Here is a 14,267-nt window from a genome sequence, read left to right on the forward strand (position 1 = left end):
ATACAAGGGGCCATCTATAGGGGGACAACATGAGAGGACATCTATAGGGGACAACATAAGGGGCCATCTATAGGGGGACAACATATGGGGCCATCTATAGGGGGACAACATGGGGGACCATCTATAAGGGGGATGGACAACACAGGGGGTCATTTATAAGGGGAATAACACGGGGGCCATCTATAAGAGAGGCAAAGGAGGCCAACACGGGGCATTTGTAAGGGGGAATACACAGAGGGGGGGCCTTCTATAAGGGGGGCAGAGGAGGCCAACATGGGGGGCATTTGTAAGGGGGAATACACGGAGGGGGGGCCTTCTATAAGAGGGGATACACTGAGGGGCTTCTATAAGAGGGAATACACAGATGGGGGCCATCTGTAAGGGAGACTACACAGAGGGGGCCATATATAGGGGCACTACACAGATGGGGATATTTATAAGAGGGACTACACAGAGGGGCGTGTATTCTATAGGGGATACACAGAGGGGGACCATCTATAAGGGGGACAACAAAGGGGCCATCTATAAGGGGGACTACACAAGGGTTGCGTATACAATAGAGGATGCACAGTGGGGGCATCTACTATAGTGGACTACACAGAGGGGCCATCTATATGGAGGGGCTACGGAAAGGGGGGCCATATACTATAGGGGATGCACAGAGGATGTCAATTACTATAGGGGGACTACACAGAGGGGGGCTCTTTAGGAGATGCACATAGGGCCATCTATGTGGAAGACGGAACAAGGGGCCATCTATAGGGTGGCTACACAGAGTGGGGCATATACTATAAGGGAGATCACATAGTCAGTGTCAGGGATACCCACTACATAAGGGTGTAAAGGGGCCAATACAGATGAGCAGTTTGTAGAGATGAGGATGGTGCCAGAGTGAGGAGCCTAATATGTCTGTCTGGCAGGGCAGAGGGAGAAGAAAATGAAAAGGGAAGAACTCCGATCAAAGAAGACTTCCCCTGTGAGTCACTTAAGATAACTGCACTGTATTTTATATGGTGTACAGAACCTGTGTAGAGCTGGGTGTATTGATGGCATAGTGGTCAATGGAGGGGGGGGGGGGGGCAATAAAAAGGAACGGCGCTGAGGATGAAGGTAAGAGACATACCATCATCCTCAGCGCCCCATGCCCACTAGGGAGCTATCTGCAGGCTACATTCATCTAACCTGCTGATAGTTTCCCTTTAAAAATATAAAAACTTGATTTAAACAATAGGTAATTTCCTGATGACACATCCCCTTTAGGATCTGTTAAAAGCTCTAGGCTTCTTTCTCCGGCATCATATCCTTCCTGATGAGAAAACAAATGTCTATATAGGATCCAGAACTGTTCTGCCTTGTAATTGTCTTACATAAAAAGCTCTAGCCCATTCTAGATGTTTCATGCTGTCTGAACAACAAACAACAAACATTTTTTTTCATTAATACATTAATAAAACATCCCATCCCATAATAAAAGTTTAAATCCACCCCCTTTCCCATTTTATAAATAAAAATAAATAAATAAACATATTTGATAATGCTGCATGCGGAAACGTCCAAACTATTAAATTATGGCATTCCTGATCCCCCATGGTAAATGGCATAAAGGGAATGTACCATCAGGCCTGGGCTGAAGCACCGGAGGCGGGCTGACCCACTCCCAGTGGGATGAAACCCGGGCGCCTCTATGATGCAGCTCCATTGATTCTAATAGAGCCGTGTCATAGAGAGGCGGGAGTGTCCTACCACTGGGAGAGGGTCAGCCCGCCTCCAGTGCTTCAGCCCAGGCCTGATGGTACATTCCCTATAAGCACAAAGAAATGACAAAGTGCAAAATTGCTGATTTTTGGTCACATCAAAACCAGAAAACTGAAAAACTGCAAGCACTATGGCCTTTTAAACACAAGGTGGAAAAAACAAAAGTGCAAAAACGAAATTTTACTCTGGCAAAAAAGTTTTTCTTTTAAATCAACTGATGTCAGGATTGTATTGTTTCCAGTCTGACACAGTGCTCTCTGCTGCCACCTCTGTTCATGTCAGGAACGTTCGAAAGCAGAAAAGGTTTTCTATGGGGATTTTCTACTTCTCTGGACAGAGAAGTGGCAGCAGAGAGCACTGGGTCAGACTGATGAGAATGCACACCACTTCTTGTACGGCATACAGCAGCTGATAAGTGCTGGAAGACTTGAGATTTTTAAACAGAAGTAAATTACAATTATATATAACTTTCTGACGCCTGTTGATTTGAATAAAAAAAAAATGAACAAAAACAATCTCTGGAGTACCCCTTCAAGGCGTTAAATGCAACTTGCAATGCATTTCTAAATTACTTTCCTTCAAATGGAATGCACTTAATAAGGCTAACCTGCAAGCTGTTCTCAGGTTTACCCTGGTTAACTGATATTTGAGTCACATAAACAATACTTTATAGACTGTTACCTTTCTTTTGCTGCAGGTGAAGATAAGCTTCTCAATTTTTCAAGTCAACCTACATTTCAGAGCAGTGCTCGTAATTTTCTGTGGGCATAAGAGAATTCTTTTAATTTACACACTTTAAGTGAGTTTTGTCCGTATGTTGCCCAGTGTACCCCCCTCCCCACCATGACATCTTGCACAGCTGCCACCTCTTGAGTTGGATTCGGCAACAGGCAAAATAAGAATTTTCTCAGACTGATAGGCTACATGGATTTTTATCAGGAGGCCTGGAGATTATTTGTGAAATTCTCCCAACACAAGAAGGAAACATGAGATCCTTGGGGTTCATTAAATAGAAATCAAGCTGCAGTACAATGGGAAGGCGAGTGCTTTCCATACTGTATGCAGTTACACGTAGGCTGGGATCAAGATACAGAAGAGGTATTTATTATGTACATTACATTGTACATGTAATTTTTTGCAAGCAAATTCTAATTTACTCCTCAACATTGAAATTGCAAAACCAATAAAGAAAAGTTGAGGAATTGTGAAAATCAAAGAATCGATAGACATGATAATGATATGTTAAAGATAAAAAAAATATTCAAATCATCCCGATGTACTCAGTATCAAGTGCCACACAAAGAAATACACCCGCCTTGGCTTCCTATCAATGATCAATGTATTAGTTGTCTGGAATGTTCTGCCACGCTGAATGCGCTTGGGCACTCAAATTACCACAAACCACTGCTGGCAGTTCACCTAGCAATTGTCGACCAACGACGTCCAAGATGTCATAGATGAGAGTTAAGTCCTGAGACCTTGCAGGCCATGGTAGCACATATAGGCCATGCAGGCTGCTCACATTAGCATGAGTAACATGTGGGCTGGTGTTATCATAATGAAAAATGGCTCCTGGTGCACTTCCGAAAAATGGGCGGACTACTGGTACTATGAACAAATTAATGTAACTCCAAGCTGTTAGTGTACCTGGAATAAGGACTGCAGGGGTCCAGGTACACCACCCCACACAGTAATCCCGGGAGTAGGACCGGTGTGAAATACCCTTGCGAAGGCCCATGTGGTCTCCAGTAGAGATGATCAAACATCGGGAAATCTCAGGTTTGATTGAACTCAAACCTTCTCGAACCTTCCGCATTTGATTCCTGATGCCTTCCCGTTCTATGGGGAAAGAGGAGACAGCCCAAGTACCGCCTGGAATTCCGGGATACAGCCTAGGTAATAGGCTGTATCCCTGTATTCCAGGCGGTGCTCGGGTTGTCTCCTCCTTCCCCACGGAACAGGAAGGCATCAGGAATCAAATGCTGAAGGTTTAAGAAGGTTCGAGTTCGATTGAACCTGAGATTTCCCGATGTTCGATTATCTCTAGCCTCCAGACCAATCCCCCTATTAATCATCCTATCACTGAATAAAAAAAAAAATCAGAACTCATGGCTGAGAAGGATAGAGCTCCATTCCAGCCTCCATTGTTGTCTTGTATTGCATCCTTATAGGCTTTGATGGCAGTGGCATGAGGTCGATAGAACACCTATAGTTTGGTGTCTGGTTCATATCCCAATGTCATGTAAATACTTTTTGGTGGTTTGTGTAGACACTGTTCAATGCCCTAGGTTTGGTATGTGATGCCCAATTAGAATAAATCATTAAAGGGGTTGTCCAGCTTGGGGGCTATTTTTTCATATGGCCGGGGAGGAGGTGGCTGAAAGAAAAGACGTCCACTCACCTCCTCGGTTCCAGCGGCAGGTCCCGCATTGCTCCGATGCCCGCTTCCAGGTGTCTGACGCGGGCCCGAGACGTAACGTCTCAGGTCCGCTCAGCCACTCAGTGAAGGAGGCGGGATCCCGCCTCCTTCACTGAGTGGACCTGAGACGTCACGTCTCGGGCCCGTGTCAGACACCCGGAAGTGGCCGGGAACGGGGCATCGGAGCGACGCAATGCTGGACCCGCCGCTGGAACCGGGGAGGTGAGTGGACGTCTTTTCTTTAAGCCACCTCCTCCCCGGCCATATGAAAAAATAGCCCCCACGCTGGACAACCCCTCATTCCTCTAATCTAGAGATCCATCCTCGCAGAGGTTCCCATATGTGCACATTTCAGTCCAGTTCATCATTGTATTCCCAACCACTGGGACACACAACATTGACCAGTGCTGACCGTACACCCTATGTGCAAAAAGTGATAAAGCATGGGCTCTCAGTTTAAGGATGTTGTCTTTCTGACTTTGTGACAAGAGGCGATAACACGAACATCGATGAACAGGAGGCATTGCACAATCATACTGTACTGACTTGATCCAGTTCCCAAGGATTTATGTGGTTTTCAATCTCATCATGATTCTACCTAGGAATAGCACTTTGTAGGCCTAAGTGCACATATGCCTAGAAGGAGCGGAACTAAGAGATGCACACACTTTGCTAGCTTGAGCTAGAATCACACTATGAGAAACCATGTGAACAAGTCATGTGACCAAGGCATCATTCATCTGTTATGCAGAGTATTCAAATATTCATGAAAAAGTATTGCAGTTCCAGGGAGCCCACGTTCTCTAGTAATACCAAGTACAGAAAGTCAATGGTTTGGTGCTGATGTTTTAGGGCATGATGACCCCTCTTTTTATCTACTTATGAGAGAGCTATGGATTTTTCCAATCAGTTCCCTAGATTACTGCTGCAGAATTGGCAGCAAATGCACCACTGGAGATGTAGTAAGAATATTTAAACAAGTGCCGATCTGCTCAAAGATAATGCGGCATGGGCTTCACAGACATCCTTCACAATATCCGTGCAGCTATTCTTGCTTTTAGGTCTACTCATTGTTGCTTTATACAATATAAAAAATATTATACTTACCTCTCCAGGTCTCCCGCTGATGGCAACTTCTTCTGAACTCATCTGTGCAGAGACAGGCCGCTTAGCCAATCACTGACCGAGATGGGACAGTGCCATGGCCAGTGACTGGCAGAGCAACCTGTCACTGCAGAGACTGGTTTGTAAGAGACAGCTGCGGTCAGTGGGGAATGCTGGAAAAGGCAGCAAGACACTGGTCAGGGTGGACAGCTAAGCAACATCTTTTTATTTTCTATTTATCTGTGAACTGTTCAGTGCAGTAACAAATCCCCATAGAAAACCTCTCCTGCTCTGGACAGTTCCTGTTATGGACAGGGGTGGCAGCAGAGAACACTGTATCAGACTGGAAAGAATACACCACTTCCTGAAGGACATACAGCAGCTGATAAGTACTGGAAGACTTGAGATTTAACTTTTTGACACCAGTTGATTTGAATTTTTTTTCCAGTTTTGCAGCATCTGTGATGTGTATTATAAGAAATGAACCTAAACCATATATGAGATCCTAATCCACTATGTAATTCCACAGAACCCACATCCTTGAGCTTTATAAGGTCACAATAATCTTCCCAGAAATAACAGCATGGGGGCAATATCCAGCGTATTTTAAGGAACCTATCTAGGAACTTCAATGGCGATGTTCTACATTGTACAGTCAGCACACTATCCAGGACTCGGATTATGTCACCGATTCCTTGTTAGGCATGGGATTTTTTGGGAATTCTGGAGCCTACATCTCCTCCTCCATTCATAAGCCACCAGATAAAGAGATAATAAGTGGGATTACAGTCTGCATGTCCAAACAGCCATTGCCTCCCACTTCTACCTTCTACAGAATAAAGTCTTCTATTCTGAATGTAAACTTAGAGGCATGGCATTCTTGCATAATTTCCATCCTTAAAGAAGCGGAAAAAAAAAAAAAAAGTATTTGGACAGCTGTTAAATCCCTGTGCCCACTGGTGTGGGTGGGTGAGAGACGTGGTAAGAGCCGGAGGGAGGCGGCTGGAGAAGTTAGTGGCCATTTGCTCAGCAGTAGGCTGCGTGTGTCACAAAATGCAACTTTCCCTGTCTCTCTGTCTCCTGCCAGGCAGAGCTATTAAAGCTATTTTGAAAGTGACCCTTCAGCTTAAGTACGTTCAGAAAGAGAGAGGGGAGAGAGGAGGTAGCAGCTGTTTGGAACCATGACTGAAGATGACGGATTCGATTGTGGTGGAGGGTCAAGTCAGATTGAGAGATGGAAAAAAGGTCAGCGAAATGGTCATTTTTTCCACCGTCGCCTTCGATTTCCGGGGAAACATTTTGTCCTGGAATTTTAACTGGTCCTTGGTACGATTTCCCTAATCATTTCCTGTTGTTTTGTGATTTCAGTGGAAGAATAGGTGGGTGCTTCTCCGAAAACCTTCCCCTGTGGCAGGTATGGTACTCGTTCTTTGTCCCCTTTTTGGTTTTTAGACCATACTAATCGATAACAGAACCTGTATTTATCTGCTAGTATACTGGTAAACTTTCTTGGAAGTATTCCTTATGAAGGCACAAGGCAGGGGGCTCCATGCTTTACTGATTACGCTGTATGTCCTGGTGGCAGAGTCATTGAAAAAAAATCTTCTTTGATATAAAAATTACTCAAATTTATAAATCCAACTTTATCCTCTCAGTTCAAAGTCTTCCAGACTGTATTTGTAGGTAGAATTTTTTTAATTCTGTAAATGAGCTTTTTTCATTTTTGTTGTCAATACAAATACAAATCTTTGGCTGAATGACTCTTTTTAAAAAAAAATTGACATTTTTTTCTTCACACCGCGATGGGTTTGAATGGAAACGTCATTTGGAGTAATCGTTTAGATTCACATTGAAAGGCCTCCCCTTTCAGATATATCAATGGGCACAGAGAAGGGGGTTTGTTACTTCAAAGCACATACACTTACCAAAATAGAAAGAGGATACAGAATTCTGCCTAGCGTGTGAGCGAGCTGTAGGAAAGGAGGGAGATGACATTAAAACTCTGCAGTAGGTTTCATGTTTCCCAGCAGCCGGGAACATTAGGGCAGAATAGTGGAGCTTCTTTAAAATATTAAAATTAAATTGTGCAAAAAATTAAAAAAATAATACAAATGTAAAATTCAATTTCTTATCCTTTTGTAACTATAAAAAATATTTTTAAAAATAAATTTATGCATATTGGTTCCCTGATGTACAGTCTAGTAATGGTAAAGGTTATTTGTTTTACATGTATTTTATAATGACTAAATCTGTCCTGAGAGGCTAGGTAATTCAGGCCCACAAAACTCCTCTTCTTCCACATTCAGTGGGGGCTGGTGGCCCTGGGCCCGACAAAGAATTCTGGGCTCCTTAGGGCTTACAAATAAAAGGGGTATTCCAACTTATATCACTTATTATCCATGCACAGGATAAGGGATCAATGTCTAATTGTGGGGGTCTGACAGATGGGACCCCCTTTGATCCCAAGAATGGTACCCGAGTCTCACCTCAGAATGTAGGGGTGATGATAGCTGTATTCTGTACTCGGTTATCTCCAGCAGCTTCATAGACAATGAAGGGATCAGCGGTGCAACTTGCCACTTCATTCTAAAGTGAAACTTGGGTGGCTGAGATTGCAGCAGTATCCCACCAGGTAGACCCCCTGTGATCAGACATTTATCCCTTATTGCTAATCTATACAGAACATGTGCATGACCACTTCATTGGACCATCCTATCTTCACCCAGTCATTAATACATTGTAGTAATCCTTTAAAAACTGCCTCAGTGACAAATGGTGAACTCCACAGCCTTAATAGAGTTGTCTTTGGCTGGACTTTAAGGGTTCATTATTGTATCATAACCTGGGCCCCATAGGATCCTCTGTTACCCTAGTGGGCCTGTCCAACCCTGTGCCTAATGGACTCTGTGATCTGTCTCTTTGGTGAAGAAGATAGCGTGCTTGGCATTACTGTGAGATTAGGGGGGCCCAGGGAGAGAGAAGATGGGACCTCCACTGACAGGGGGCACAGGTGGCCAGAGGGCTTGTCACTTGCACAGCCAGTAGGCCCCAGAGCCCTTAGTGAGGAAAACTAGAAACAAAAGGGTACACAGTCTAGTCTAGATCAATACAATACAATGATAAATGTGATGATAAATCTTATTAAATTATCTTACAGAATTACTAAATGGTTCACTGCACGTACTTGTATGATTAACCAATGTAGATAAACAATTAATGGTTGATCCATATGACCTGATATAGTTCTGGACAGATACTGCCTGATGTGAGGTCCAGGTGCATGTCACTATTGTCACTCTGTTTTGCTCAGGCTGCAATGTACCCATCCTGTATCTTTAAGAGCCTCTGATTGAATGCACAGAAGGGCAAGATGGTGCACTGTAATGGCACATGCTATAGTCTCAGTTTTCTCTATTTATGATTACTGTTCTGAGGTGTTACATTATGTTAAAGATAAACTTTAGTAATTTTAGTTTTTTAAATGAACAGGGGTTGTGATCACAAGCAGTTTTGCAATATACTTGCTTCATTTTTATACATGCGACCAAACTGTGCTGTCCATGCCCCCTCTGTGCTGTCCATGCCCCCTCTGTGCTGTCCATGCCCCCTCCGTGCTGTCCATGCCCCCTCCGTGCTGTCCATGCCCCCTCTGTGCTGTCCATGCCCCCTCTGAGCTGTTAATGCCCCCTCCGTGCTGTCCATGCCCCCGCTGTGCTGTCCATGCCCCCTCTGAGCTGTTAATGCCCCCTCCGTGCTGTCCATGCCCCCTCTGTGCTGTCCATGCCCCCTCTGTGCTGTCCATGCTCCCTCTGTGCTGTCCATGCCCCCTCTGTGCTGTCCATGCCCCCTCTGTGCTGTCCATGTCCCCTCTGTGCTGTCCATGTCCCCTCTGTGCTGTCCATGCCCCCTCTGTGCTGATATTTGGACTTTTCGCTCTAATGTCCTGGACGAGTGCAGTAATAGGGGCAGATACTGGCTTGTGAACAATATAACTTTACTAACTGACTTGTAATATAAACAACATCATACAGGGGGAGATTTATCAAACATGGTGTAAGGCTCCGTGCACACAGAGCAAAAGTGGCAGAATTCCACGGTGAAATTGTCGCGGAATGCCGCCAGCCTCCCTGACACTCTATGGGAGGCTTGCGCGGCTCTTCTCTCCGTGCTAAAGAATGAACATGTTCATTCTTCAGCGCCGAGAGAGGAGGCCGCGGAATTACGCCACTTTTGCTCCGTGTGCAAGGAGCCTAAAGGGAAACTGGCTCAGTTGCCCCTAGCAACCAATCAGATTCCACCTTTCTTTTTTTTTTAAAGAGTCTGTGAGGAATGAAAGGTGGAATCTGATTGGTTCCAAGGGGCAACTGAGCCAGTCTCACTTTACACCATGTTTGATAAATCTCCCTAACAGTCTTTACATCAATAATGAAGATAGTTCTGTTTATTATCAACCCTGTCTTCAGCTGCACACCTTTGCCGAGAAATCCCCGTTGGAAGCCGTGCTCATGCTCACCAGAGACCGACGCCCATAGAAAATGACTGGAGTAGTCATTTGGTGAGCGAGCGCACGGCTTTTGACGGGGATTTCATGGGGGCAGGACTGGGTCTGGGACCGAGACTTCATGGAAGGGGTAAGTATAAGGGGTTCCAGTGGGGGGGGGTCAGGCGGCCTTCACCCCGGCATCCGGGGTGACAGGCTTCCTTTTAACCTGGTTTAGCCCTTTTCTCAGACACAGCTCTTACTGCTCCCTCATGTCCAGCTAACACAGCAGCACTTCCTTTTCCTGGTCATCTTCTCTGGGTCCTAGCTTCCCTTAGACCAAACACAGGAAGTCCCAGTCCTTTGCACACTTACACAAGGAAAGACACCAGCTCATTATGCAGGTTATGAGGGCAATTAACTATGACTAATTATATTATTAACATTTCCTAATTATATTATCAGCTATGCATACTTTACCAGGAGACAATGCTCTTTGTTGCAACAATTCAGTCAGTATAATGTCACTGTGTGGTTACAAAGGTTTTGGTTCTGTGTGACAGGAGAGTTGACTATACAATGCGTATGGACAAACAGGAATGTTCTAGGGTTATCTATGGGGAGAGGAGGGGGGTGGCGCCGGGCTGAACGATCGTTTTGTTGTTCTCGTTCAATTTCTTAGATGTTTCTATCACTTTCTGAGGTTTTCAGTTGAACCAAACACCCTCCCCTCTGCTGAGCAGGGGGCATCTGGTTTAATGCTCGAGTCTTCCATTGACGTTTTGTTGGTTTTGTTAGCACTCAAGCATTTTAGTTCTCGTTTAATACTAAGACTAATCAAAATATAAATAGAAAAGTTTTGATAAATGAGTAAATTCTAAAGCCCTATCGACTTTTATAGATGCTTTCGTGTATCTCAAGAAAGTGTTCATGGGCCATATAAATTTGCTTTTTAGTACAGCAGATTTTCTGTATGAATGCCATAGAATGCCACATATTTCTAATCCTTATATATTTGAGATTGGAGATTACATTTTTTTATTAGCGGATTTTGTTTAAGAGAAAAATTGATGTCGATCTGTTTTTCATCAGCCTTTAATTTGTTTTCCTGTCACAGTCTATTGGTGAGCGTTAAGTATTCATCAGTCATCTGCGCTCTGTTCTATACTTCTATTCTATACAAATCACCTACTGTATAATTCCAATGTCTAGGGAATTAAAACAACCCTCCAGTTTTCAATAAAAAATAATATATTGGGCCTGATTTACTAAAGTGTTCCCGGCAGCAATTTGTTGGGTTTTTGTGCATTTTTAGTGGACCAACACATTTACTAAAAGTGTGCGACACCATTTGTCCACAAACCAGACAAATACATAAAGTGACTGTACCACCAGGCCCAGGCTGAAGCACTGGAGGCGGCCGACCCACCCTTAGTGGGAAGAAACCCCCGCTCCTCTATGATAGGGTTCCATTGATTCTAATGGAGTCCGGTCATGGAGGGGCTGGGGGTTTCTTCCCACTAAGGGTGTGTCGGCCCGCCTCCAGTGCTTCTGCCTGGACCTGGTGGTACAGTCACTTTAAGGGGAGATTTATCAAAGGGTGTAAAATTTAGACTGGTGCAGACTGCCCCCAGCAACCAATCACAGCTCAGCTTCCATTTTGCTGAAAGCTGAGCTGTAATTGGCTGCTGTGGGCAGTTTGCACCAGTCTAAATTTTACACCCTTTGATAAATCTTGGCCATAATTTTTGCCAAAAACCCCACCAAGACGATTATCAGCCGTTACGGACGATAATCGTTTCCTGTAATAGGGCCTTCATTGGTCTACTTGGCATTGCTCCCACCTAGCCAGAATCCTGCTCCACACTGATGAGGGGCAACACCCTGCAACAGCTGTCTGTGGATGGATACCTGGCTTTGGTATTTCCCGGGTCATGCTGTTACACTCTTAATTGAGTTGGATATTGGCTGAAGGGGCAACGTAATATGGTGGTTTTGTCGGTCTCTGTACAGGAGCCATGCCTTTGCTAGGTCCATCCCTGGAGGGATATCTGGCTAGCCCCGGTTTTGAGACTTGTAACTGAAGCTCCGCTGACCTTTTTGCATATTGGTGTTTCCCAAGGGGCAATGGACCTAGGATTTCACTGTGTTGGGCAATTCGGCAGGTAGCCGACGGTGACTTCTTTGTCTTGTCTCCCTAGTCACATGTTTTGAGACTCGTAAACTAAGGCTCCGCAAACCTTTTTGCAGATTTACATACGGCATGAGACACATTAATGAATTTGGCGCGAAAAAAACAACAACATAAAGACAGCATAGTGGCCTAAAATTGACGCATTGTTAGTAAATGAGTCTATGTATAATGCTTTGTTAAGATACCTAGCGTCCTTTTTTCCAGTCCTTCTGCAATGGAGCCACTGATTCCCTATTTCTTCTACCTTCTCAGTATAGTGTACATGGATAGTTAGAGAGACATCCCCAGCTCTTGGGTAGACCATTGTTGATGATCATCACCCATATGTTAAGAGCAGGAGGTGTGTATAACTACTGAAGCATACTGTGGATAGTATGATCTGCTGAGAACTATTTTTGGATGATTAAATTTACCCATTCTCCCAGTGTTAGCCAGTGCCCCCATTATGCCAAATTTGAGGATAATCAGGCAGTTTTGTTATACGGACCACTTAGCCCATAGGCCAATATAAGCATCACCAATCTTCAATGCTAACGATAGTAGAGAATAACATTTTGATGAGGTCCACCTTTAGTGATGAAATTAAAATAATGGTTTGTAGGTACACTGGGGGAGATTACCAATGTGATCTGTTCTGGAAGAGTTAAAGGGATTGTTTGGTACAAAAAAAAAATTGTAAAAATAAAAAAATTTGTGATACTTATTTACCTATACTGCAGCTCCCATTCCTGGGACATCGGGGCCTTGGCTGCTCACATCTTCACTCTGCTTTTGAGAGGAGGAGTTGGACTTACCTGCTCAGCCAACCACTAGGCACAGCAATGTCCTGCCTTGGCATGGACAGGTCCTGATGCAACTCCTTGTCTTAAAAGCATGGAAGAGAGACGAGCAGCAGAGGACTGGAAGCCCACAGAATGGGAGCTGTGGGGGACCAGGGTAAGTAAATGTCTCCGTTTTATTTAAATTTTAAATATTAAAACATTTATTATGCTGGAATACCCCTTTAAGAGTGGGCTTATGCAAATATAGCACTAGGTGATTATCACTGGGAGGTTAGACAAATCAGAACAGGCCTTAAAGGGATAATTCAGAAATTAAAATTTTTATATCAACTGATATCAGAACGTTATTGAGATTTGTAAATTACATCTAATTAAAAGTACTCAAGCCTTCTAGTACTTATCAGCTGCTGTATGTCCTGCAGGAAGTGGTGTATTCTTTTCAGTCTGGCATGGTGCACTCTGCTGCCACCTCTGTCAGGAACTGTACAGCGCAGTACAGGTTTTCTGTGGGCATTTGCTACTGCTCTGGACAGTTCCTGTGATGGACAGAGGTGGCAGGAGAGAGCACTGTGTCAGACTAGAGAGAATACACCACTTCCTGCAGGACATACAGCAGCTGATGAGTACTGGAAGTTTTGAGATGTTTAAATAGAAGTAATTCACAAATCTGTATAACTTTCTTACACCAGTTGATTTGAAAACTATTTTTTTTCCTCCAGAGTACCCCTTTAAAGGCTATTTTACATGAGACAGTTCTCGTCCAAATGATTATTTTCTGCCAGCTATTGGGGATCTGCAATGAGCTTGTATATAATTTATTGGCGCACATGGCAGACCACAATCTGTTCATATAACAGGCCCCCAAATGTCTACAACTGTTGGTTCAGATGTCGGGAGGTATATTAACAGAATAATGCATATACAATGTATTAGCTTATAGGTTCTGCACACATCCTCATCCTATCCATCAGATCTCTTCTGCATATTGCTGACTCTTTCTTCTGCTATGCGATTACCTTGGAGGTAAAAATACATCCCAGGTGGCAATCTTTGTTAATAACAGTGACAAGTCTTACGGCTAAACCCTCTGTAGTAAGAAGCAGTGTTCCTCGACGTACATTAATAAAACCCTCCTGAAAAGAGTTCAAGAAATCGACCTGAAAACTGACTTCATTTATTCCTAGGGATTGGTGCTCATCTGTAACAATTATTAGAAATCCTCGGCTGCCTGGCTCGTGTTCTTGAGGTCTGAACGCCATGTAGACACGGTATTTAATCATCCTCCCGAAATAAAAAGCTGACAGGTTTAGAGACTTTACTAGCAAGGTTTCTATTAGAAGGGAGACTGGTACTGTACGGAGGCAAGGAGGGGAGGGGGGGGTCCTGGCAGCAGCTACGCTGGAATGAATTCTATTTTTCCCATAATTACTCAATCAATGCTATGTAATAAGAATCTGTGGGCGTTGTAAAAAAAACCTCTGCTCACATTATTCACATATTTTTTCTTTTTACTGTTTATTATTGGTGCCATTA

General features: G+C 43.9%; 1 protein-coding gene across 3 annotated transcripts in view; it reads left to right on the forward strand.

Moving 5' to 3' along the window:
* The first annotated feature begins 6,417 nt into the window (after positions 1 to 6,417).
* DOK7 (docking protein 7) overlaps positions 6,418 to 14,267 on the forward strand; it is an 80,847-nt gene continuing 72,997 nt past the window's right edge. For all 3 annotated transcript variants that reach the window (XR_011363813.1, XM_069976395.1, XM_069976397.1), the window contains exons 1-2: positions 6,418 to 6,523; positions 6,647 to 6,692. Coding sequence is in view for 2 of the 3 variants with exons in the window: in XM_069976395.1 (XP_069832496.1) it covers positions 6,470 to 6,523; positions 6,647 to 6,692 (100 nt within the window). In the remaining variant the exon portion in view is untranslated. The remainder of the gene's footprint in view (positions 6,524 to 6,646; positions 6,693 to 14,267) is intronic.

This window comes from Dendropsophus ebraccatus, chromosome 7, assembly GCF_027789765.1.
Source record: "Dendropsophus ebraccatus isolate aDenEbr1 chromosome 7, aDenEbr1.pat, whole genome shotgun sequence".
Taxonomy (NCBI): Eukaryota; Metazoa; Chordata; class Amphibia; order Anura; family Hylidae; genus Dendropsophus; species Dendropsophus ebraccatus.